At 37.0% G+C, this 26,097-nt stretch overlaps 2 protein-coding genes across 6 annotated transcripts in view; both read right to left on the reverse strand.

Moving 5' to 3' along the window:
• The window catches only part of LOC127410104 (beta-soluble NSF attachment protein), a 12,221-nt gene extending 9,406 nt beyond the window's left edge, over window positions 1–2,815 (reverse strand). Inside the window, exons 1-2 of one of the 2 annotated variants that reach the window (XM_051645166.1) lie at window positions 2,662–2,815; window positions 1,359–1,438 (exon numbers count right to left, since the gene is read on the reverse strand). In XM_051645166.1, the coding sequence (XP_051501126.1) occupies window positions 1,359–1,438; window positions 2,662–2,759 (178 nt within the window). In that variant the 5' untranslated portion in view covers window positions 2,760–2,815. The remainder of the gene's footprint in view (window positions 1–1,358; window positions 1,439–2,661) is intronic. The other variant, XM_051645167.1, reaches the window with a different exon arrangement.
• Window positions 2,816–4,205: 1,390 nt separating this feature from the next.
• On the reverse strand, window positions 4,206–25,483 carry gpcpd1 (glycerophosphocholine phosphodiesterase 1). 4 transcript variants are annotated; one of them, XM_051644753.1, is made up of 21 exons: window positions 25,210–25,483; window positions 24,428–24,518; window positions 23,077–23,167; window positions 22,895–22,979; window positions 20,166–20,201; window positions 19,974–20,049; window positions 17,103–17,144; window positions 16,865–16,988; window positions 15,728–15,953; window positions 15,208–15,370; window positions 14,726–14,855; window positions 13,022–13,076; window positions 12,842–12,934; window positions 12,523–12,600; window positions 12,362–12,401; window positions 12,108–12,166; window positions 11,940–12,005; window positions 11,718–11,854; window positions 11,104–11,239; window positions 10,355–10,515; window positions 4,206–5,523 (listed from the first exon to the last, which is right to left on the reverse strand). In XM_051644753.1, the coding sequence occupies exons 2-21, from the start codon at window positions 24,474–24,476 to the stop codon at window positions 5,328–5,330; spliced, it is 2,043 nt and encodes a 680-aa protein (XP_051500713.1). In that variant the 5' UTR covers window positions 24,477–24,518; window positions 25,210–25,483; the 3' UTR covers window positions 4,206–5,327. The 4 variants fall into 4 exon arrangements, with proteins under 4 accessions (XP_051500713.1, XP_051500714.1, XP_051500712.1 ...); XM_051644754.1 differs by lacking the exon at window positions 25,210–25,483 and adding an exon at window positions 24,774–24,988; XM_051644752.1 differs by lacking the exon at window positions 25,210–25,483 and adding an exon at window positions 24,650–24,988.
• Window positions 25,484–26,097: the final 614 nt, after the last annotated feature.

Genomic DNA, 26,097 nt, shown 5'->3' on the forward strand with positions numbered 1-26,097 from the left:
AGAAGGCAGGCCTGCAGAGGCAGTGTGATGCTCTGGGCAATGTTCTGCTGGGAAACTTTGGGTCCTGGCATTCATGTGGATGTTACTTTGACACATACCACCTACCTAAAGATTGTTGCAGACCACGTACACCCCTTCATGGCAGTGGTATTCCCTGATGTCAGTGGCCTCTTTCAGCAGGATAATGCGTCCTGCCACACTGCAAAAATTGTTCAGGAATGGTTTGAGGAACATGACAAAGAGTTCAAGGTGTTGACTTGGCCTCCAAATTCCCCAGATCTCAATCCAATTGAGCATCTACGGGATGTGCTGGACCAACAAGTCCGATCCATGGATGCCCCACCTCACAACTTACAGGACTTAAAGGATCTGCTGCTAATATCTTGGTGCCAGATACCACAGGACACCTTCAGAGGTCTTGTGGAGTCAATGCCTTGATGGGTCAGAGCTGTTTTGGTGGCACGAGGCCAAGGGGACCTACATGATATCAGGCAGGTGGTTTTAATGTTGTTCGGTGTACACTCATATATATATATAATATATATATATATATATATATATATATATATATATATATATATATATATATATATATATATGCAACCCTATGCTCTGACCCCTGGGATATGTGGAAAAAAAAGAATTTCACTGTATATGTGCAAATGTATAATATGTGACAATATAAAAGGCTTCTTCGTCTTCTAATATACACTGTATATACACTTACTTAGCACTTTATTAGGAACACTATGATCCTAATAAAGTGCCCGATGTGGTCTTCTGCTGTTGTAGCCCATCAGCATCAATGTTCGACGTGCATTCTGAGATGCTATTCTGCTCACCACAATTGTACAGAGTGGTTATCTGAGTTACCGTAGCCTTTCTGTCAGCTCGAACCAGTCTGGCCATTCTCCATTGAACTCTCTCATCAACCAGGCAATTCCGTCCGCAGAACTGCCACTCACTTGATGCTTTTTTTTTTTTTTTTGGCACCGTTCAGAGTAAACTCTAGAGACTGTTGTGCGTGAAAATCCCTGGAGATCAGCAGTTACAGAAATACTCAAACCAGCCCGTCTGGTGCCAACAATCATGTCATGTTTAAAATCAAAAAATGTCCCCATTCTGATGGTTGATGTGAACATTAACTGAAGCTCCTGACCCATATCTGCATGATTTTATGCATTCCATTGCTGCCACAAGATAATGGCATGAATAAGTAGGTGTAAAGGTGTACCTAATAAAGTGCTCAGTGAGTGTACATATATCAAAACATAATAGCAAATGAAAATATATATACAAAAATCTAATTTTACGCTTATTTAAATATGTTTTACATTTACTTTCCAAGAAGCACCTACCACTCCAGTTTTTGGCCATTTTGAACATGTTGGCTGCTCTGGCATACATCTCACAAGCCTCTTCCACTTTGTGATTTCCCCTAAAAAAAAAATAGAAAAATTCAGTTTCAGTTCATTCTCTTTTCCTATTTAAAATCCTAAATATTTTGTATCCTTGTTTTCATAGTGCTAAATTTCCAAAATATGATTACAAGCATTTTAATAATGCTGCAGAACATAATTTTCTCATACTTTACCTGCATTTAAACAGACAAAATAGGCTAAGTGATGAAATTCTTTTAAATGGAAAAATAAAAGCTTATTATAGTTGAAAATATTGGTCGGGAAGGAAAATTAAACTGTATATTTTGTGTTATGTCATCAAAACCTCTTAAATTACTGTTGGTAATTAACAGAAAGGCCTAAATAAATTCTGGTCCTGGTTCAGTTTGACGTCCGGTGGGTTTATTTATGTGGGTCAGTTTGTGAGCATCTCATGTTATATTAATCAAACCTATTTAAATTAATTCCATTTTGCAACATACTAGGACAGAGATAGTTTTCATTTATACTGTATATAGCAGCAATTTATCCTGAAAATAATTTGTTCATTTGCTGTCAGACCTTGAGATTTATAAACAAATACCTATTAATTGCTGTCAACATACTGTAATGCACCTAAAAGTTAAATTATAGGCCTATGTGTGTATCTACTTTAAATTGTCCTCTTTTGAAGTTTAAATATTTTAACTTTATAATAGCTTTCATTAATAAGTCATTAATAAACATCATATAATGCTTTAAAACAGGTACACGTACATGATAACATAAATCAAAGTTTCATTACATTTTCTCTTGTTTATTTTATGACTATTTGTATAAATATAAACTAATGATCTGGTTGGCATTATATAATGTAATGAATGAAATTCTTAATGAAAGTTATTATCAAATATTAGGCCAACCTTAAAACTGAAGGTGGACATGGATTTTACATATGGATATCTATGATTGACAGTTGAATCATGCAGCTGCATTCACACAATTTACTAACATACTCTTATTAAATTGTGAATACATTATAATAAATGACCCAAACTGCATATATAACACGTGTGTTTTATTAAAATGAAATGATATATACTCAAAGACGATGTAAATACTGCAGTGCTCCTGCGCCACTAATGCGCCAAACCTAAATATTTTCCTGCTCAAATACTATGACATCGGATAAATGGTTATTATTTTTATTGACCCTTTATGATAATAATTAAAAGAAAAACAGTTATGTTAAAAAAATAAAAAAAATAATATTTAATCTTACCCAAACATTCCTGCTAAAAACGAGCCGGAAGACTTCACTTTCTTATCGGCTTCTGCCATAAGCTGAATTGCCTCCTTCTCCTTTCCCGAATTGTCCATTTTTCTGGCGATAAGTGACGAGAAAAGGGCAGTAAAATTTATTTTTCTTTTATCCGCTCTCTCTCGCGTGTGTCACTATGGCAGCGGGGATTACTGTCATTTGGTTTATTGAGTGTAGGCGATCAGAACGCTCGAGCGAGGCATTATGGGATTTGGAGTTCCTTGCCTGAACTGGTACAAGCAGTTGATAATACGAATCAGGAACAAATACACTACAACTCCCACTTACACACATTAAGGGTCGTTACGTAATACTCCCGTTAATATATTGCAGGAAATTACATGTCACAGTTAACAAAAAAAATATCTAAATTAATTTAATGAGGGATTTACGATCGTTTTATTCTTCGGTATGTACAATTTTTGTTTAAACTGAGCAATTTTGAGGGTTTTATAGTATTTTATTAAAGTACTATTGTATTACAGAATTATTGGATACTTCATTATTACGATTTCCCCTCTTTCTCAGGCATATTCATTGAATTTGGGGGGAAAAAAACAGCACTCAGCCAACGAAATTACATCTGCATATACAGAGTCCACAAGGTTGTTTACAGAGCTGCCCTCACTACAATTAAAAAACAAAAGAAAACAATTCTGAACACTAGATGGCACTGTATTTTATCAAACTAGTTCAACACAGGGAATTGAACCCGAGTGAACTTGCAAATAAACTTTAAAACAAATATAGAAATATGTCAACAGCATTGCATGGAAACCAATTACAGGAACATTTCACAGACTGTTTCTCAAAACGTAGTGAGCTACCTACATAGACAGCATTTTCGGGCAGTGTAGTAAGGGTTGCTGTCCAAAATATTTTCAGTACAGTCCGCTCACTGGGTTTTGAGACCCAGCCTGTAAGTGGAAGGGAAACGTTATGCTGGTTATTTTCATTTGCTTTTTATGTATGAGGTTTGGAGAACAAACAGGATGTGCAGGTGTGCAGCCAGGGCAGTGTTAAATATTAATGATTGTCTGTCACAGCTGCACATTGGCATTATACATCAAGCCCACTTCACCTGTTTTAAGATAAGAGTATTGCAACATTAAATACTTCAGTGTCAGTAATCTGGTGCCTTTGAATGCAATGAAGTCGAGACTCTGTTTGCTAATGATAACCACTTATAATAGCCCTGTATTAAAGGTTTAAATTCCTGCTAAAAGACTTATATCCTTGTAACCATCCTCATTTTCGAACTCTTCATCCCCACAGTGGGCTATGTGGCATGCACTGACTATGGAGGGAAAGTGAGCAACTTAACATCTTTCCATCTCTTTCTCCCACTATCCATTTCTGGATTTACAACTTTTAAAGTATCCTTTTAGCATAAACTTTGCAAGTGCAAAATGTAATGTAGCCTAAAACAATTTTTTAGCAAGATAACAACAATTTTAGCAATGATACAGTAATTGAGTTCCTATTGAAAGAAGAAAGAAACAGAATTAATTTGTCTGAAATACATTTATTGTGGCTCTCAGAGCGTTGTTCGAAGTTGGCATGGTGAAGTATAACCCGCAGTGAGTGTGGATTCATACAAGTTCCTCAGTCCAGTGTGGCGTTCATCAGCAAACATGCATAATTTCACTACCCTGCAGTGAGGGAGCGGTGTAAATGCATGCAAAGAGACAACCACACTGACTTTGACGCAGCACATACAGACAGATTATGGAGGCACATTCATTCAAATATATACCCAGATATAGTAAATAGTTGTGAATTGCACCGCTGAATGAAAAAAGCTGACATTTTGTTCTGCTGAAATGAACAGTGTTAAATTTATGAAATTATTTGTGGACGCAATGGTTATAGAAACATTTCTATACAGCAGAGACACATGCATAGGCATTGTGATGTTACATGCTAAGAAGAAAAACAACGACTTTCTGAAAAACAGGCCCCTCTGTTAACCATAAAATATTTTTAATAATAGCAATTAAATTCAGTCTATTGATTAGGTGTTTCTTTACAAGAAAATCAACACATTCACCAGATTTGTATTTAAGCACTGTACACTATTATTTGCACTGTATTATCAAGCCCTGCATTTGTGTTGTTCGTGATTCTAAAGGCCAAAGTATACTTCGGTTTCCACGTGACGGTACGTCTCGAGCACAGTGCGTGTGATGCAAATATCTGACTATTCGCGTATAATGCCCAACGAAAATGGAGTATATCCTAGCCTTAATACTATATTGCGCAAGTGGTCAGTACTCATTCCGCGGACAAAATAAACAAGAAATAGATAAATACTTGAAGGGAAGAAATTCAGGGGATGACAAAGATTCCAATTGCATCTAGGTGTTCTATATATGATTCTGCAGTGCTCAAACATACAGCAAATTAACTAAATAGGCAAAAATATTACCTTTGTGGAAACTAGCATTGTGTAATTGTCCTTTATGTCACTGGTTTGACATAATTATACTCTAAAACACACCTTCTGCCTTTGCAATCGGACTCGAGTGAAGTTTGGCTCAATGTAGTGAGTGTTTCTGTGCATTAGTTCTGTTGCATTGTGAACAGTTCATGGGAGCTTGAGGTAAGGTGGACTTTACGAATGGCTCTCAGGAAGAACTTAGGCCAGAGTCTGACTCCCCGCTGGCCTCTTGGGCTTTTCCAGCACAGGGAATGGAGGAGCACGGAATACTATAGGTGGAACAGGCACAGGTTTGCATAGTCTCCTCCGAAATGACCTCTTTTATAGAAACCTGCTCCTCTACTTTAAAGATGTCGGACTGCTCCATCTGGTCTTCACAGATTCTGTGGATAAGGAGTAAGAACAGACTGTTATTTTAGTGCTGAAATTAAGCAAGATATTTAGTGTCTTTTACCCAGGGGTAAGCTAAAGATTAGCTATCTGGGAAAAGGGGATCATACAAAGGTTTTGACCAAGAGCAAAAAATAGTAGTAGTTACATTATTACAACTCCACAATTGCCACATGCCTTTATTTTCTGGTATAAATACTCTGATTTATACCATAAATAAAAAATAAAAAAAATTTAAAAAAATTTAAAAAAAAAGACAACAGCTACTAGTGTGGAAATCTGAGCCAAACCAATTCACACTTCTCACAGTTGCGAGAGGCCCTGAAATGTTATTTAGCTTCATCAGAACAAGACATTCCAGTTTAAAACGTTCACATAACCACAGTCTGGAATTATAATACACTGTTAACCTTCAAAAGCATTTGCCGTTACCGAGAAACTAGAAAAACTGGAATGGTCATCAGAACTTTAGACCTACAAAAAATGTTTCATGTTTCAACCATCATGTTTCTTTCAACATTTGTCAGATGGTACGCACGTTTAAGAACCGTTTGCATACTTGTGGGTCTCCAAGAAAAATTCAAAGACTTGTTTATGTTTTTTATTAGCCATTAGAAATGACAGGTCAAAATGTGTTCTGCGAACTCCCAGCTCTTAAGAAAATATGCTGTTTGTATCTCCAAGAAATAATATAAGGTTTATTATAAACAAAGGTGGTTGTATATCATCAAAACAATTTTTGTTCCGTTCTTTTACTATATGCCAGGGATGCTCATTACATAGATCGCAATAGCAAGACAACCACTGGTTGATCTTGTTAACAGGCCAAAAGGAAAAGAGAGTAGAGAGAGAAACTAGAACTACACAAATAACGAGAAGTTAATGTAAACGGCGGGACAAAAAAAAAAAAAAAAAAAAGTGGGATTGTATTGAAATATCATCTTTCATATTTGTATAACCTCACCGTGACTGAGTGGGCCAAACTGTTAAAAACCCAACACACATTGTTGATGTGTAAATCTGGGCGGTCATATGTAAATGTTTCCTGATGATTTCAGAATGAGACATTTTTGCATCTTAGTAGACTACACTAGGAAGGAAGTTTTGGGCTCTGAGAGTTACAGTATGTTTTCAATGGTACAATGAACTCAAGGAATAAATCATTCCTCAGCTTCCGAGTCCCGACTATATACCAAATTCCCTCCCATTATCAGGACTAACCATATTATATTTAAAAGAATACATCCGCTACATATATGCTGTGGGATAAAACCAAAAGTACATGGTAAGATGTTTTCAGTGCAATCATTCATACATAGACAAATGCATTCCAAAGAAAAAGGTCTCGCTTCAGAACAACTTTTTCTGCCATGCCTTTATTATTAAACTATCATGCTGGTTTTGAAAAACCAAAAGCGGTCCGTTCAATTCACTCTTTCTTCAATGGTCATAGTCATTGAAGTCCACAGAGGGGATTCATGCACAGCACTGGAATGTGTGTAAAAGCAGTTTGGGAAGGAAAAGTAGGCCACCCACATAAGGAGGAAGTCTCTAATGCTCGGAATGATGTAAAAAGCAGCTGAACTTGAACGCAATAATTTGAATAAACAGCCACTCAAAAAGCATGGATCATAACTCAACAATTTCACTGCCTCACATCACTGCTATAAAACACTACAGCGTTCTCTTGGTGCAATCTATCAGGCAGCAGTCAAATGCCGATAAAAAACAAAACAAAACTGGGAACCATTACTGGCATCAGAAGAAGTTGAAGCATTGGATTTTGTCACCAAGCATTCATGTATTCTGAAAAAAGAGGCAAATTACCATAAAATTATATGAGAAATATTTAAATAAGGCAACAGGGCAAAGTTTAGGAAATGACAAGGAGAGTTATTTACATCATGTAAATATTTGACTACTTAAAAAGAAAAAAGGAAGTCAAGCCACACATATTATTTCATAATTAAGTGTGCAGATTGCTTGGTATTAGCACCAGAGTTTGAATACTAGGGCTTTACTTGTGCCGTTACAATCATATCATGATACTTTTTCTCTGGATAGGGTATCGATACTTTAGATCTCTGGATCATTATTTTTACAGTTCAGTTATGAAGGAGGAGCTCTAAATAGAACCCTGATACCAGCATTTCTCCTTGAGAGAATAGGAAACAAACCTGCAGATTCACTCTTTTTCAGATATTCTGGTCTCTTTCAATTACAAACCAATTGTGATATCGTGATGCATGGCAACATATTCAATCATGACATATGAGGGGAGGTGTTTGGCGATATCCCAGCACTATCCCAGTATGTTTTGGATAGAGCAGGAAAACAGAAAACTACATTTTTACATTTTCATACTGCTATACGCATTCTATTGTAATGAACAGGAATCCAGTTTCTCTGTGCTGCTCTGTAGGGTTTTACTGCAATAGAAAAGAAACAAAAATGCAGAACATATATGGACAGAACTGTCATAAACAGTTACTGCATATCAGCAAGCGCAACAAATTATGGACAAAGTCAATATTTTATCAATGTTTGATGAAGTGTGTTCTATAAAAGCTCAGTGTTGAGAATCAGTAAGTATACACCGTGATGGCTCTCGGTTATAAAATGTTCAGACTCTAAAATCAGATTGGATGAGCAACATTCAAAACAGTTGTAAAATGGCCGATCAACAGCAATTGAAATTTATTTTAACGTCTATACAGTATATCTACAATATCATAATACTGCAGAATAATTGTTTTGACTATTATTTTATTAATGAATGCATTAATTAAACATTATTTATAGTATGAAATATTATATTTATTGAACATTAGTGTTTTTTATTCCACTGCTGCCGCCACTTTATAAAAACAATAAGCCATGAGGCAGATGTGCATTACAGTTATTTTACTACGGTTAATAGGCTTTGAAGCATTCCACTTCATACTGAGCTTAACAACATAATTTAACCGTGGTAAAGTCAATGTAACGAACTGCCTCAGGTGGCTTCTTTATTGACCTCCCCTCATGCCATCTCAACAGCAGGGAAGGTTATTTGTGATTTTTAAAAGTGCACACATGGTATGTGCTGTATTACATAAACACAGAACATCATTGATCAGTTTAACCTTTAGTCGGAATGAAATGCAACTTTACATGAAAATGTGCTGATATGCCTGTATCATCCAGGAACAGTCATAAACCACTGTGTCAATTACACCGGGTGACAAGAACATTAATGATGTTGAAAGAGTCAACATGCCACTCATATAAACAATGATGACGTAACCTCTAATCATGTATTATGGTTTTAAATGATCACTACTACTTGGTGATCCTTGTCACCACTTTAAATGTGAAGATATGCTGTCCAACTAATTATAGCTGTTGGACTAGAACATGTTGAGCAGAACTTTCCCTACACATCCCATACTGTAGTTAGACTTTTGACTATCAGCATAGAGTCTGGTTCACATTGCACCTTGGCTAACTGCCTACTTAAACAGAAAGAGACTGTCTAACTTACATATAAAATGACGAATGACAGTTTCTTTTACATGATGTTTAAGGGCGGGTAAATCTGAAATTGTACAGAGTGCTGACAGTTATCTTGTTTACTTGCTACGAATCGTATCAAACAAAACTCTTGAATATCTTTTAAAAATTTGACAAAATGAAACTTGTAAACATTGGCAAATCAAGTTACTAGATATGATTAAATCAACCTGGTGCATCGTAAACATTATTTTGTTTCACGGCAGATTGATAACACTGTGTGTACTCTGACTGTGTGCACTCAGAAATTGTGTAAAGCCAGAAAATCAGACTGGAGTGTGCTAGATTGAAAAATAGGGCTGGGTACTGATACAGATTTCCTGATTCAAATCGATTCCCATTCACAAGCTCTTGATTCGATTAGATTCTGATTTGTTCGATATAGAGTCATATGGGTATATTTCAGTTATAATTTTCATTTTGCTTACAAAGAAATTATCTCCCAGCTAATGCTGTTAATTATACAGGGGAACTTCTAACTATGTACATTGTTTTTCATGATTTTGGTCACATTTTAGCTTATTAAAAATATACAAATCTATGTACTCCAATAAATATGATATTATATTGCATATATTATATTTTGTTACATGTTTATTGTTTAATGCATAATGTATACTATTTACAAGTATTTACACTGATTTGTAGAACACCTGTTAAAAATCTGTACTGTCTCTTTAAGAAAACTGGCAGTTCTGAAATGAGCGTCTGTAAATAAGCGCATATTAAAGAGAGAGGACTCAGACGGCTTATTTATTTTTACCTCATCTGTGCTATTTGTGATTGGAATTAAACGTTTATGTTTTGTTGTTTTTGATCAACAATTGACTAAAGAACAGAAAGGATTTTAAAAGAGACATTATTAAATGGCAAATGGGTTGCGTGGATCTTGTCTTTGATTGACACACTTACGGAACGTGTCAAATCAAACCTTAATGCTCAACACGCAGTGAAAGGATCTCGGTGTAGAACTTCTTCGCCACTATACTACTAGTGAAATCTGAACATTTACCAGCCAGTGGCTAATTACAGACATTTTTAATCACATAGTGCGAAATTTGTTCTCATATGCGAGTGATGTACTCGCATTATAGAGAGTTGCGTACAAAGTAAAAGATAAATCTTGGGATTTAAGAATCAATATCTAGATCGTTCAAATGAAGATCACGATGCATCAGAAAATCAGTAATTTTACGCAGTCCTATTGAGAAAGCTAAAGCCATTTTTGTGTACAATATGTATCAGATGGCCAGAGGGCAGTCTAAGACTAACCTGTCATATATGAGGCCATCAATGCCCTGTTCCCTTAACTTCATCCTGTTTTCGTGGTCATTGTTATCATTTCCCCAGCAGAAGACCACCAGCCCTTTAGACTGGGCTTCTCTGATACACTCCATGTTCCTTAAGAGCTCGTCTGCATGTGCACTGATTCCCTGTAAGCAGACACAAAACAAATTTCAGCACAAAATCAACTCAAATACAGGCTGTTTAGTCTTTGTGACAATTGTTAGTGATCTACAAGCATAGTCAACATAAAACAGTGTTCACAACCCATTATACTTCCACAATGTTAAAGTTAAACGAGATTTTCAAAGAGAAAACATGGATGTCCCGAGTTTGAAAAGTGGGTGTTATATACTAAAATGGAGCCAGCTGCTTGGAGGTGAGGGGTTGAAAAATAAGGGGGCTAGGTGACGAGATGTGAAGGAAAGTCATTTCAGAGGCAGAGCAAGTTTTTACAGTTTTTACATTTACTTTCAAAGAATCGTGCACAAAAGGACTAGGAAAGTGTATAAAGAATGTAGATGGGATCAATTTTGAAACAAACAAATCTCATGGAAGCTACAAAAAATAATTAAATACCTGATTTTCACATGATGGGTTTGTAAAGTTTTGTTGCCAAATTGGGTGACTTTCTGTAACCGTGCAATTTCACAACTCTGTTCTTAGTATCAACTTCTACAGCTGTGATACTACAACATCTGGTCTACAGCTGAAATGGCGTTAATGTTTTCTCTCACCAGAATGTTCTCACTCATAGCGAAGCTCATGGCGATCTTTGTGTTCTGACAACGGATGTCCATGAGTTCAGGGTAGATGTCTGTGATGCCCTGAGTCAGAAACAGGATGGGGTATTTGTTCTGCTTTTGCCTGACCCTGGAGAAAAAAATAAACATTGGGAGTTTATTGTGGTACCATAAGGGGCCTTTCACATATGACACATTCTTGTGTCTGTCTGCACTCTTTCTGAATTGTTTTTTCGATGTAAACATGCACTACACGGACGTCTATGACCACTGTGATACGTCTTGCTATTTTTTTTAACGCTCAACATTATGATATGTGTCAAGTTAAAAGTTTTACTTATAAAAATGCATCTCGAGACACTTGCATGCTACTTCAATCATTGCACTCTAGCTTTTTTCAACAAAAATATGCATTCAATGTGAACGACCCCTTAGTCACAAGAATAGTATTAGCACACCTCTCAGTGCGGGACGAGTTACACACCAAAGTTGGCTACACATTTAGGCTTCGGGGTTTATTCAAAGCTTTAACCCATAGTAAGAGCAATACTAATAGTGATGCCTGCCTTAGCAAACATCCAAATGTTTTATTACTGTAGACTTCTTACATTGTGCAAACATCAGGATCAAAACAGGAGAGGACTATCCTTCTCTTGCCAGCGTTCTGGAGCACACATGTGAGGATGATGTCCAGGAACTGGTTCATGTTGAAGTAGGTGGAGAGGCTTGCATCCCAGGAACCATCCTGTTTGGAGGAAACAAAATACAATGAGGGTGTTTCCTCTTTCCAGTAACATTGAGATCAAACTAGTACAGAGGCAAAAACAAACCCTGAATTGAGAGATCCACTTCAGCTCAATGTTGAAGCCCACATGATCTGGAACAGCCTGAAATATCTAAAACATGATATAAAATAAAGGAGGAGAGAAGGTTAACTGCTATTTAAAAGCAGTTTTTGAGAGTTACCTCTGAAAAGAAAAGCTAAAGGAATGTCATACCTGTGAGAGGGACGGGAAAGGCTGATGTTCATATATATACTCCTCTTCATCCTGCAAGTCTAGATGAAGCGACAACACAGACTTAATAATCCTGATCTATTCAACAGACCCCATTTATTTAGCACAAAAGTGACTGCGCTATGAGACATCAATGTGAATGTTTCCAACAAGTCTAACAAATAGTTACATAATCATACGTATTTGTGTTCTATAAATGCTTTATGTATTGTTGTGTTGTAAGATGAGGTAACTACCTTTGTGGTCATGAACATCCATGGCAGTTGTGTGGGCCAGCTAAGACAAAATAAGACAGATAACTTTCAAAAACACATTCATACATCTGTATTCCAACATGGTTACAATGTTACTGATCACAGATGTAAATAAGACTACAATAATTCAAAACGAGTCTTACTTTGAGAAGTTGAAGTTGATCAAAGGTAAGATCCTTGACGGGAACTTCAACCAATACCATTGAATTCTTGTCATTTTTCTATCAAAGGACAAAAAGGGGGAAGAGATTATATTGTTTTTGTTTTTTTTAGTAGTACCGTTTACTACAGTTCATTTAAGACATGTTAGAATTTGCTAGATTTAATCTAGCACAGGACTAGACAGGAAGCTTCTGGATGCGAGTCGTTTATCACAGTAAATTAAATCAAATGATAATAGTATCCGTTAAAGGCTCCTTTCCAACTTGGCCAAGTAAACTGTATCAAATGTGTTTTAGTTACCTTTTTGGTAGAAATGCAGCAGGTGAGATCATGGTACACGATTGGGACTAAATCCTTGGAGAGATGAACATCAAACTCTACATATGCAGCTCCCTGTGATTAAGAACAGAGATCGTTTTAGTTTTTATATCTTATAAAAAACTTAATGCATTTTGATTGAGTTGCTGTATTTAAACTCACATGGCTGGCAGCACTTAGAAATGAGGCAATGGTGTTTTCCCTGACCTTGTGATGCCTGAAATACAAGAAAACATTTCTGATTAAACCCAAGAACATAGGAACAGATAGATCTATATTATTATTTTAAACATAAGAAGGCCAGAACAGAATCTAACCTATTTTTCAGTTTGTGTGTGTGTGTGTGTGTGTGTGTGTGTGTGTGTGTGTGTGTGTGTTAGGGATGGGCGATATATCGAATATTAACTATATAATCGAGATAATTTTGCTGACGATGTAAAATTGACCAATATCATCCATATCGCGATGATTTTAATGTGCATTCATTTGGCCATTAAGTTTCATAAAGAGCGCATCAGTAGACTAATTTCATGATCCTTCAGGGCTGCACAATTAATCAAAATAACATCAAAATGGTGAGTTGGTCATATGTGATTATTATTCCATAAAAGGTTGATTTAAAGACAGATAAACATGGTCTCTGTGTTTGATTCAGAACAAACCGGTGACGCGCTTGGCTGCGCTCTCAGATCAGTTCACGTGCATTGTGAAATCAAAGTAATGCAGTTTCAAGCATTCACGCAATTCCAAACATTAGTAACAGTTACAAGCTATTATACAAATCTACAAACGCTGCACAGAATAACAGAAAAGGAGACGATTACAACATTTCAGGAAATGCGGAACACTGTAAACTCTCAAATAATCCACCGCTTTTAATCCACCGCTCTCTATTTTTTTCTTCTTCTGGAAAGTCATTCAAATGTAATGGTGGATTTTTTCTTTTGGTCTTGGAGCAAATGGGTAAGTGAAAGTAATATTTGCTGTGATCTCCCATTCACCGCTGTTGAAGTTTACCCTGCTATTGTTTACTTCCGCGTTCCAAAACCCGGAGTGTGAAAAAGGTCTTTTCGGTGTCAAAATAAAAGCCCCAGGTGGAGGTGACGTGAACAGGACAGAAATATATTACTTTTGTATAACGCAAATCTAATAATCAGAACAATAATGATAATTCAGCATTATATTATAATAATCAACATGACGTGTCCCACAGTAATAACTGAGTATTATGCAATGTTCAACTGGGGATTCAAAAGTAAGTCAGTGAAGTAGCTTTGCACAGTAAAAACATTTGAAGGTAAAAAATGTTTTATATTAAGCTACTATGTATAATTGTGAATGAAATATAAAAATAAAGTGCATATCAATGAAAATGACTGAATTTAATTTCCCCTTGTGTTTATTTAATGAAAAACTAATTATTAGACTTTTATTTAATGTCTTTAAAATATTTAATCTACTTGGCTACAGTGGCAGAAAATCGTACAGTGGCTTAAAGCCCCCAGTGAGCAAAGGTGACCGCGGCAAACTCTTTTAAGTTAGTGGAGAAAAATAAACCTTGAGAGGAACCTGACCTCTGGCTTTACGGTGTATGTACATAATAAAATATTATTTAGTGATTTGAGCAAAAAACAATCAGCACTAGGGTTTCTGTTAGCCCTGGTTGCATATACTGTATATGTACCTATATATTTGTGTGTAAATTGTAAAGTACATTCGCAAAGTACAAAAGTGCCTAACTGTCATGAAAATTATGAAAAAATTCAAAAAAATATTAATAATCTTATGGTCCTAAAAATAGGCTTCATTTCCTACTTCAACAGAAGTCCTGTACAAGTTTACCATTCAGTTGTTTTTGTGACTTACTTGGCAGCATGTGAGCTCCCTGCTCCTCTGTGTCCAACATCTAGAGCACTCCTTTTCTTCCAGTATTTAGAGAAAGACTGGCTCATGTCACACTGCATGCCCCGGATAGGGCGTATCACCAGGTAATCCACTGAAATCCCATCAAGAATAAAAGCATTTTCATATTCAATCAATATAGTAAATACTCAACACTTAAACTTCATTGAAATCAACACTTCATTAAAGAAATGCCAACTTAATCGCATTATCTAGCTACTAAGCAACAAAGCAGACAGGGCGGATCTTGTCAACATTTAGTATTGACTGTCAAGAGTAATTTTTCTATTTATTTACATAGCCAGTCTATGACATGTTTATAGAGGCAAATGCTGTGTGGATTCAGTGGAAAGAACAGATACCATCATAGGCTGCAGGAATGCATATTAGAAAACAAATGAGATATTTAGGCATGCAACACAAGTGCACTGTGGTTACTGACATACCTCTGACTTTCCCGATGGTCTGTCTGGAGTTCCGACTCATGATGGGCAGGGTGACCACACCCAAGTCCTTTCCACTCTCCACAAAAGTTGAGGACAGGAGGCATGCGGTGCCCACGTAGCCGTGATGGACATCTCCTTGAACCACGGCCTCACTTAAGTCCTCCTAAACCACAAAGATGTGATATAACTTCCCCAAAAGTATTCATAAGACAGTGATCAGCTTATGCACACATATCATGAAAAACAGGATTTTCCATGCTCTTCTGAAATAAAGTACTATGTTTGAAGTATTTAGTATCCATACTCTAACACAGTTCTTGACTGGTTTTACTACAGGGCCCCCTAAAAAAATTATATACCTCTAATTTATATTACCTATATAATACATAATAAAACGCAACAAAAGTGTTGAATATGGATCCTTTAAATCGGTTTTAATGAACACAATGGCATATAAATAAAAGGGCAAGCCATAAAAATAACAACAACATCCTTAGAGAAAGAAATATCCTTCATGCACCTCAAAAAACTCAAAAATGAGCTCCAAATTGTCGGGATCCATTGTGTGAATGCTGTACTCTGTCCACCGTGAGGGCTCCAGGGCGTAGCCACACTCCGGCTGGGAATGACGAGACTTATATCCATCTTCATTGATCATACTGATCTCCAGTGTGGTGGTCATCTTATGCCCTGATGTAGGGCTCTCCTCCTCTTCTTCCTCAATACCCTCTAACATCAGCTTCAACCTATAATAACCATTTATTAGGTAAATATACACAACCGGTCAAAAGTTTTGAAACACTTGACTGAAATGACAAAAATATAATTGTGCCACCATATTCATTTATTTCATTATAAAACTAAAATGTAATAAAAAATAAAAATAAAAAAAGATTTTGAAATTGATGACTTGGACCAAATAATAAAGAAAAGCAGCCAATAAGTGCCCAACATAGATGGGAACTCCTTCAATACTGTTTAAAAAGCATCCCAGGGTGATACCTCAAGAAGTTGGATGAGAAAATGTCAAGAGTACATGTCTGCAAATTCTAGGCAAAGGGTGACTACTTTGAAGATGCTAAAATATAACACAGTTTTGATTTATTTTGGATTTTGTTTAGTCACAACATAATTCCCATAGTTCCATTTATGTTATTCCATAGTTTTAATGACTTTACTATTTTTGTAAAATGTGAAGAAAAAAAATTATAATAAAAAAATAAGTGTTTCAAAACTTTTGACCGGTAGTGTAGACATTTTAACAGATATTGTTAACCAATAATTATTCTTATGACGGATGATATTCTCTATATTGAATCTGTATCTATACTTAAAATGTACCTATACACTAACCAAGCATAAAAACATTATAATGTCAAAAGACAAATAACTGTTTAGTTCTTGGCACAGAAAAATTTGGCCTAGAAAAAAAAAGGGTACTGTTTTAACTAGAAAGTATAAGTCCAAAAACCACGTGCATCCAATATCAGCCTAATCTGATTCCAATATTTTGTGCAATAATCGTCAACTTTTGTCCGAAATCTTTAAGAATATAGTTATTTTATTTAGATGAATCTAATGGACCTTGAATGTTCTTGGTCAGAGTTAGAAAATAAGTGTTAAAAATGTGTGTTCTGTATTTTGCAAAACCCATTACCTAAAGCGAGACTTCTTAAATTTTTTCTTAGTAATAGATACTGGAGGTTTCACGGAGTAATGGAGCCTGAGACGAATTTCCGTCTGGCTCGTCAACCAGCCAGAGTCCACACACTCCACACCATCTGCAGATGAATGACATGTTTAATTGCATTAATTGCAAGTTAAATCCAGAAGACCTGAAATGGGGTGGGGGTGCATTAAATGTATGTTTATGTAGTTTGAATAGTCAAACTTACTATGGAATCCAAAGCGTCCATCGTGTATCACAAGGTCTGATTCTGCAAGACAAGACCAAATATCAGTATGGATGGTCAACCTCTCCTGCTACACATCTACAAAAGTTAAGAGTCCCCAGTACAGAGCAATGGACACAAACAGACTCTACAGTGCCAACACGCTTAGCTCAGTTGGGATTCTTTGCGTTCAATAAAACCTAAGCAACATACTCAGTGTTCTTTGTCCAGGCAGTGTTGTCAAACTCTGGTAAGTCAGAAAAGAGAAAACTTGTAAGAGAAGCATTTGTTTTGCTCTGTACTGGATGGAGTTCTGAACATTTGTAGTCAATACATTCTGTACAAGTGAAACCAAGTGAGTGTTATAATTAATATTAATTCAGATAATACTAGAGGCATTTGACTACCAAAAATGAGTCTTTGGTTGTGAAATATGAAAAGGTTAAATATTATAAATGCATAATTCAATGGGCGTTAACAATGATTCCTTTAATAAGCTTTTGAGGCAAGACAAAGCAAAATGCTAATGCATTCACTTAGCATTCAAATAAAAGCAAACAGGTTCATGGATAAAAATTGGTCTTATGAATGGACCATTGATAAGGATCATGTCTAGCAAAAAAAAAAAAAAAAGAAGTAATACAAATGCTATGGAAATTCTTTATAGTATTGAAAATAGATAAGACTATTAAATTGTTGAGTGCTTTACAAAAGATTTGGCAAAATTTCTACATGTTGTATATAATATCCTACATATACATATATATAAATTATTGTTGCACTTTAATCTGTCTTGAATACTACTATTCTGATGCTAGTGAAACTTTGTAATACAGCACTTTTTGTACCACTGTCTCCTTAAGATGATTTGCTTACAATGTATTCCTCTTTTGTAAGTCGCTTTGGATAAAAGCGTCTGCCAAATGAATAAATGTAATGTACATGTTGTTAGTTTTAGGCTCAACTGAAGTTTTCTTTTGATACTCAACAACAGAACATCAGAGGGAGGACAGCAGAAGAAAAATAAAGAAATAAATAGCTTGCAAACTCAGGAATTCACCAGTGGAAATCACTGATATTTGTTTAAGAGTTTGTCTAAGAGGGGTAATAGCCCATTGGATGTTGTGGTTTCTAATCACTGATCCATTAGCTTCCCTGAAGCGTGTTTTATTGAACACACGTATTACATCTGCCCATGGCAAACAGCACTAAAATCAGCATTAAAGAAAGCACAAGAAGTCTTAAAATTCCCTGGTTGTACTGTGCACAATTCATCAGTTCATGCCTTTGAAAGGGAAAAAAAAAATGTTCATGATCTTTAAATCAAACTGTAAATGCCTCTAAAATGACTTTTCTTTTCTGCTCATGTAAAAAAGGCCACATGGGCTGGAAAAAAAAATATATATATATATGATCAATAATAACAACATCCAATTTTGAATGATCCAATCAAATCTCAAAGGATAATATCAAATGCCTGCTTTCATTATTACCCAGATTAATCTACTGTGATTTCATTGCTAAAATGCGTTAGAGATGCGGTTTCATTTTGTCTTAAATAAAAAAGGAAAAACTTAAATAAAGTTATATATTAATAAATGTAAACCTGGACTTAAAGGGGACACACTGTTTTAAATGCTGCAGGTAGAAGGGAGGTAGTCTAAGGGATGTGTTATACCAGGGGTCGGCAACCTATGGCACGCGTGCCAGCATTGGCACGTGGAGGGGTAATCACTGGAACGCCAGCGACGGCGAGAGAGGAACAGACCATTTTATTTATATAAATTCCACACCAGCATTCCAATCTACATCTTGATGTTATCCTTCCTCATGATCACGCAGCATGTTTTCATGAGCTGAATGGGAGACTAAACAAAAAGTTAAAATGTGACGAGACTGCAGTACACCCAACAGACTCGTGCAGCGTGTGCAAGCCATTTGCGCATCTCGAGCAGGTAGCGCTTCACTTTCTGTTAATTGCTTCGGTCAGACTGCGCGGAGGACAACCTACATTCCGTGTTTCATTTGTTTCTTTTTCATGACAGGTACAGGTACACCGTCAGGTACACCATCCTTAAACCACAGTCACACTCAAAATTACATTAAATGCTTAAAAGAGAAAACATAAACCTACATGGTGGGGTTCAAAAATCTATTCAAAATACAAATGAAACCTGGAAATAAAGTTTTAGGATTTAGCAGGTGCGATTAACTGAAAAGGGCTAAAATAGTTGATCGGCTTGTGATGCGCGAATGACTTGCAGGTGCAGCGCGAGTCTCGTCACACTTTAGTAGTGTTTAGTCTCCCATTCATCTGATGAAAACACGCTGCGTGATCATGAGGAAGGATTAGGCTACATCAAGATGTAGATTGGAATGCAGGTGCGAAAAACGTCGTATAAATAAAATAGCCTGCTTCTCTCTCGCTGTTGCTTGCGTGCTAGTGATTACATGATTATAGTGACACAACGTAAGAAATATTTAAGATTCCACACAATTTCGTGGTCAGTCATCAAATAAGCAAATTTGTGACATTAATTTTGTTAACTCATAACACAAAAGGACAGGTTTTCTTTCATTAAAGCACTTTAGATGCTCTGTGAAAATTCACATGCAGGATCATGATTATATCATAATCATCGGGTTTTGCAAAAATTTTTCCCTTGAACTGTTTAATATCATTTGTAATGAAAAATAAACAATTAAATTAGAAAAATGCAAAATAGAAACACTTTCACAAGGGGAAAATCGCATACATTTGCATATGTATTTGGGGGGGGGTTGTCGGCACAGCCATTGACCAGGTAAATAAAAAATGGCACTCCATGTGTCTATGTGTCACTCGAACGTGTGTAATATTCTGGGATCAGATACCTGAGGGCCTCAATGAGCGAGGCAGCTGATGGGTCTCCCATCTATTGACTATCACTTCACATAGCCCATCTGCACTCTGTAATTTCAAATGGGCGGGTTAAGATTATGGAATTTTTTTTTTTAAACAAAGCCCACTTTGGTTGCTTAAACCAAAGTTTGACTTCTGAAAAGAGAATGAGTTGGTATAGTCACCACTTTCTGCCAGCCAGCCAGCCAGTTGGTTGACATCTGAAAAGTGGACCGATTAGTCAGAAGACACACATTGGCATTGTATTTTTAACTTCATTCTTCATTCATAGCTCTCTTATTCATACTTAAAAAAAGGTTTGAAAACCACTATACGGTACTCACCATTAAGCATAGAATGCTATTCTGTTCCTGCTAACCATGAGAAAATGGTTCTAAATCCTTTAAACTAATCTTTAAGCTCACTGTATTAAATGCACAATTCCACGTGCAAACAGTTAAAGAAATTAGAAATAAATAAATAAAAAATAAATCTGCTTCTAAATGTAAAAAGGAATATTCCTTTCCATGTGATAACACCTGACATGTAAATTGTGTGTGTGTGTATAAAGGCCCCGATATACTTCATATGAAATCAAAGAACGAATGGGTGTGACATTGTGACGAGGAAGAGGGCGTGGCCGGGTCGTGATGGGGCGTGGCCGGGTCGTGATGGAGCACGGCCGGCGCTGAATCAGCTGATCAGCGGGAAAGCGAGATAAAGGGCAGCTGGAGACGCCGGTTCAAGAGAGAGAGAGATGCATGCGGCCGCAATGCATGTGTTTATGTTTAAGTTAAGTTTGACATTAAAACTTTATGTTTACTGTTCAGTTGGTTCCCGCCGCCTCCTTGCCCATCCTTAAACTGTTACAGTGGTCCCGAAACCTGGGAGGGAGGAGGGATGCGCTGTCGCGGAGTCCTCGCCGCTGCCATCCGCCAGGGGAGCAACCGCGGCAGTCTGCCTGGGGACAGAGGGGTCGCTGCCGGCCACCGAGAGTCGAAAGAACTGCTGCCATCTGCCGAAGAAGGGGAGGAGCGGTTCCGGGGCCCCTGGCGGATGGAGGACTCGCTGCCGTCCGCCGGGAAGGAGCGAGCTGGTGTCTGCCAGAGGGCGGAGGAGCGATTGAGGACCGGGTGACAGCGCGTCAGGGAGCCGGCGAGCAAGTTCTTCTCTCTCTCCTCTCTCTGTATGTCTCCACTCGCCCTTCTCCCCATGCCTCCCCTCGTTTCTCCCCCAGGTTCACAGGAGGACCACCGGCTGGCAGAATGGCTGGCAGGGCAGCGTCTCCCCTCCAGAGATGGGGGAGGAAGTTAGTCAGACCGGTGGCGCTCCAGCCTGAATCGGGCGGGGGAGGAATGTGACGAGGAGTAGGGCGTGGCCGGGCCGTGATGGAGCACGGATGGCTCTGAATCAGCTGATCGTATAAAGGGCAGCCAGAGATGCCGGTTCGAGAGAGACGCACGCGGCCTCATTGCATGTGTGTCTGTGTTTATGTTTGTTTTAAGTTAAGTTTGACATTAAAACTTTGTTTACTGTTCAGCCGGTTCCCGCCTCCTCCTTGCCCATCCTTAAACTATTACAGACATCATTTCAAACAAAATCTGGCCTAAAAGAAGGTGTTTTTGCATTAGTTTGGGTGGTTTGTAACGAAACCTTTAGGCAAAATTCTTAACGGTTGCTAAACACCTTCTTACTGCCATTGGTCGACGTAATCAGTAGGTGTGACCTGGAGCTCCACCTACCTTGAGGCCGACAGCTAATTTTGTTCACATTGTTCAGTCAGTCAAAATTAGTCAACATGAACACACCAACGTGTAGTAATTAGCCAGCTGGTGCAAATGTACCTACATCTGTAGGATCGTTCACTTAAGAGACATTTTCCAAAACCATGTCATGCGTTTTATTTTTGGTTTGTCTAATTAGTCTACAAAAGAAATCAAGACCACTCAAATACTCTCAAGTGCCCATTCACTCATAAGCCATCTGCAGCGAAAGCTGCGTATAGCGTGTTAGCGCATTTTAGCGTCATGAATTCAGAATGTAAACAAGACAAATTGTGCATTTTCTATTGCACACATTTTACTGTATATCATCGAGTGGTTAAAACAACTTCTTTTACTGACCTCATGTGAATTCTACTCATAGAATGAGGCATAAAGTCATTGATAACACATTTTAATGTCACATTATTTAAGGTTTTACGGAGCCTCATATTTAAATGTACTTCTCAATGCCTCTCACAGCGTTGTGGCGGGTGTCTGAATGTTCGCAAACGTTATACCATTGCTCGGCTGTTCAGAACTTCTTTTTACCCCTGAACAAAGAAGAACTTCTCCGGAAGTATATCAGGGCCTTAACACCCCCGTTTGTTGTCCGTCAGGAAACCTGCAGGTAGTGTTTCAGAAACCTCGTAAAGAAATAAACTGCACAAAACTGAGTTGAGCTCAGCTAAGAGAGATTAACAGATGTGAGGAGAATGACGCAGAAAGCAGACAAACTCACAGTCCTAAAAACAACAAACAAATTACGAAAAAACAGTGTTCGTTAGTATAATTACATGTATTCTATGAATAAAAAAGAAAGACCTTTGGAAAGTTTTTTCCTTTCTTTCTTTTTTTTTTTTTAAATAAAAACACATTTCCAAATACAGTTTGGCAAAACTAAGGCGACATAACAAAAATATTCAGTTAAAAATGTATAAAGCAGTTATAAACATGAAAATAACAAAAATGTAAGTAGATATATTTTTTATATTATGAAGCATTTTTAAAAGAGACTAAAAGAGACATCTATAGATATATTTAAAGCTGAGATTGCTCTTTAAAGGTATCTGGTAATCAATTCACCTATGGACCTTCAAAATTACTTTTATGCCAACCTTTATCTCCTTTGATTACTTGGAAAGAAATCTCACCTTAGATTCCAAAAATAATCCTTTGAAATAGCGATATTGGGTTTCAACTCCTCTAGGAACCAAAATGGTAGTTCTCCAAAGAGTGCTGCAGTGAGACAAGACAAGCAAAAAACAGCAGATAAAAATAAGTGTCAAGGGTAACTGTGATTATGCTGGAAGCCAAACATAAGACAAACATGTACCCATCCTCATCTGCTCGCTGTAAGGCCACAGCCTTCTGATGACACCAGCTGCCCAGGGTCTCACAACTGCCAACCACTGCGATCACCTCACCTGATACAGAAACAAAAAACACATACATGCATTAGCAAATTGCTCTGCCTTCAACTTGAAACTGGGGAAACTGTTTAAGAGTAAACTGCCTTAAGTACATGCAACTAACACAATTTTGCAAGACACCATGTCAACACTTTCACAATTAGCCATGAATACAGATATGGCCTGTATACAGATAAGTGTGTGTGATGCAATGTTGCATTAAAGTAGATATTGTAGATACAAAAACAATACAGATATTAACGTTCAAAAATGGTTAAGAAAATGAAAAGAAAGGCCTGGCTATGTAAAAAGAGCAACATAGTAATGGGTAGAATGGCATATGTGGCTTGTATTGTGGTTTTACTTGTTTATCTTGAGGTAGTTATTAACATTATAACAAAACTTTATGCCAAGTAAACATTTCTCTTACCATTCACTTTTATTATTCTACCAATACTGTTAACGCTTTATAATAACCTTCATTAACATTAAAGGAACATTCCGTGTTCAACACAAGTTAAGCTCAATTGACAGTATTTGTAGCATAATCATTATTCTGATTACCACAAAAATTAATTATGACTTGTCCCTCCTTTTCTTTAAAAAAAAAAGCAAAAATCTGGGTTCCAGTGAGGCACTTACAAAGGAAGTGAATGGGGGCCAATCAGCAAACGTTAAAATACTCACTGTTTCAAAACTACAGACACAAGTGTTTGATTTTAGTGCGATAAAATCGCTTACCTTTTCTGTGTAAAGTTATAGCCAAATTTACAACTTTGTTGCCATGACGACATAACTAAAACCCTAAAACGACTGTAAAAATATCGATTTAAACAAATTTATAGCTCAAATATTACAAGAGTTTTAACAGAAGAATTAATGTAAGTGATTTTATAAAACTATAAGCACCACATTTCTGCCCTTTAAACCCTCCAAAAATTGGCCCCAATCTCTTTCATTGTAAATGTCTCACTGTAACATCGATTTTTATTTTTTTTATTTTACAAAATTAATTTTTGTGGTAATCAACTTTATGCCACGAATGCTGTCGACTGAGCTTAAATTGAACTGAACCTGGAATATTCCTTTAATGGACATTCAAGCAAATAGTTAGAAATGTCATGACATCTTGATTTATATATTTCCATGCATGTATTAGTTTGAATAAAATATGAACTTCTGTTGCATTACATATTTAGTTAATGGCATATGATTGAAAGTTATTATAAATTATTGTGTTAAACGAAATATTCCAAAAAAAATAACTGCGCTTACCCAGGGCTGTGGTCTCTCTCACTGTCAAAGTCACTCTTATGCAGTCCATGGCTGACACACAGGCAGACAGAGGGGAGAATGAAGAGAAAACCTACAACACAGATGGAAAGAAACACTTCTGAAATGCAAAACCAAATCTAAGCCACGTTTACAGAGCACAAATCTGTAAATCTGCATCAGCTGATATGTTAAGAGTGATCCGAATTTCTTGTGGCCTCATACCTGCAGATCGGATTGTATTTTTAAAATATCCTTCTTTTTTAATGATCCATTCCACTATAAGTAGCCTATATTTGAAAGAGGTTAAAAGTTTGAAACATACTACATATCGGGAAACGAACCTTACCGACACCGATCGCCCTACTAGAAATAGTAAATCGAATTCGTGTCAGATTCTTGCAGTTTAACGCGATGTACCAAGAGTTTATTCCGTTGAGCTGGTGTCAACACATTTTATAAAACTCACAGCAGCTAAATCAACACGGTCAAAACCGGCCGCAGCCGGTTACTGTCGGTGAAAACAACACATCCGCACAACACCCGGTAAAAGAGAAGCCGTGGCTGTGTCTAAACCCCTATTGTGATACCTATATAGACAGCACTGTTACGTCACAACGTTTCAAAGACGGCTAAAAATGCTGTCTACTTAGGGAACATAGTAGGTTTGTAATGCGTTTCCACTGTCTGACTAAAAACGAAACAATGTTGCCTAGGTAGCGAATGTTACTTGAACAATGAATCCGACTGATGCAATAACAACCCAACACCAAACAATACATTACCTGAGTTTAAAAACAAACATCCATCTTTATTCACGGGCGGTACCGGGAAATGCTATTCGCGCGGTGACGTGCCCATGTTTAGATGCGCGCGCGCGGATCTGTGCTGTAATGTGACACTGTTAACAGTGAAATAAACCATTCTATAGAAGCCAGTGATGTATTTATCGAGATATGAGCCTTTAAAAATATTCTCGCATCTATGCAGTTTGGTGAATAAACCAAAATAAGATTTACAGGTTACAAGAACGTTTGGAAAGCGAGTGTTTACAATGGAGACCGAAATGAGGGCGGGCTGAAGTGGAATCATAGGTCCCGCCTCTTTGCGTCTTCAGAACGCATGTGATTGGTCAATAAAGTGATTGACGTGTAGTGGACGCGTCGCATTCGTTCCTCGACAGAAGCCGAACCGCTGTGCGTCAGGTGATCGAATGGGATAGTGGCTGAGTTCGGAATGGCATACTAGCCATAGTCATCATTTAAAATCAATAGTTTTCAGCTTCAGATGCCATTGTAGAAATGTAGTATTCACAGTTAGCCATGATTACCATAATCAATTAATGAAAGTGTCAAATAACAGGATGGTTACTGAGATTACACGAGTAGTATTTGGCTGGTCGTGATTCTAACATGGCAGCCCCCAGGTGTGGACCCTTTCCATGTAGAATAAAACAACTTTTATAAGGTTACTGATATGACTGGAGTCTTCATTTTAATGTGTGTTCATGCTTTCCTTCATATATTGCAATATTACAATTCATGTCTTTAGGAGTTAAACTTTTTTAATGAGGAAAAAATTACTGAGCACACCTTTAAAGATGGAAGTAGAGGAATTGTGTAGTGATTAAATAAAAGTTACATCAAAACGTGTAATCTAATTTTAGCTTTTTG

Source organism: Myxocyprinus asiaticus, chromosome 19, assembly GCF_019703515.2.
Source record: "Myxocyprinus asiaticus isolate MX2 ecotype Aquarium Trade chromosome 19, UBuf_Myxa_2, whole genome shotgun sequence".
In the NCBI taxonomy this organism is placed as follows: Eukaryota; Metazoa; Chordata; class Actinopteri; order Cypriniformes; family Catostomidae; genus Myxocyprinus; species Myxocyprinus asiaticus.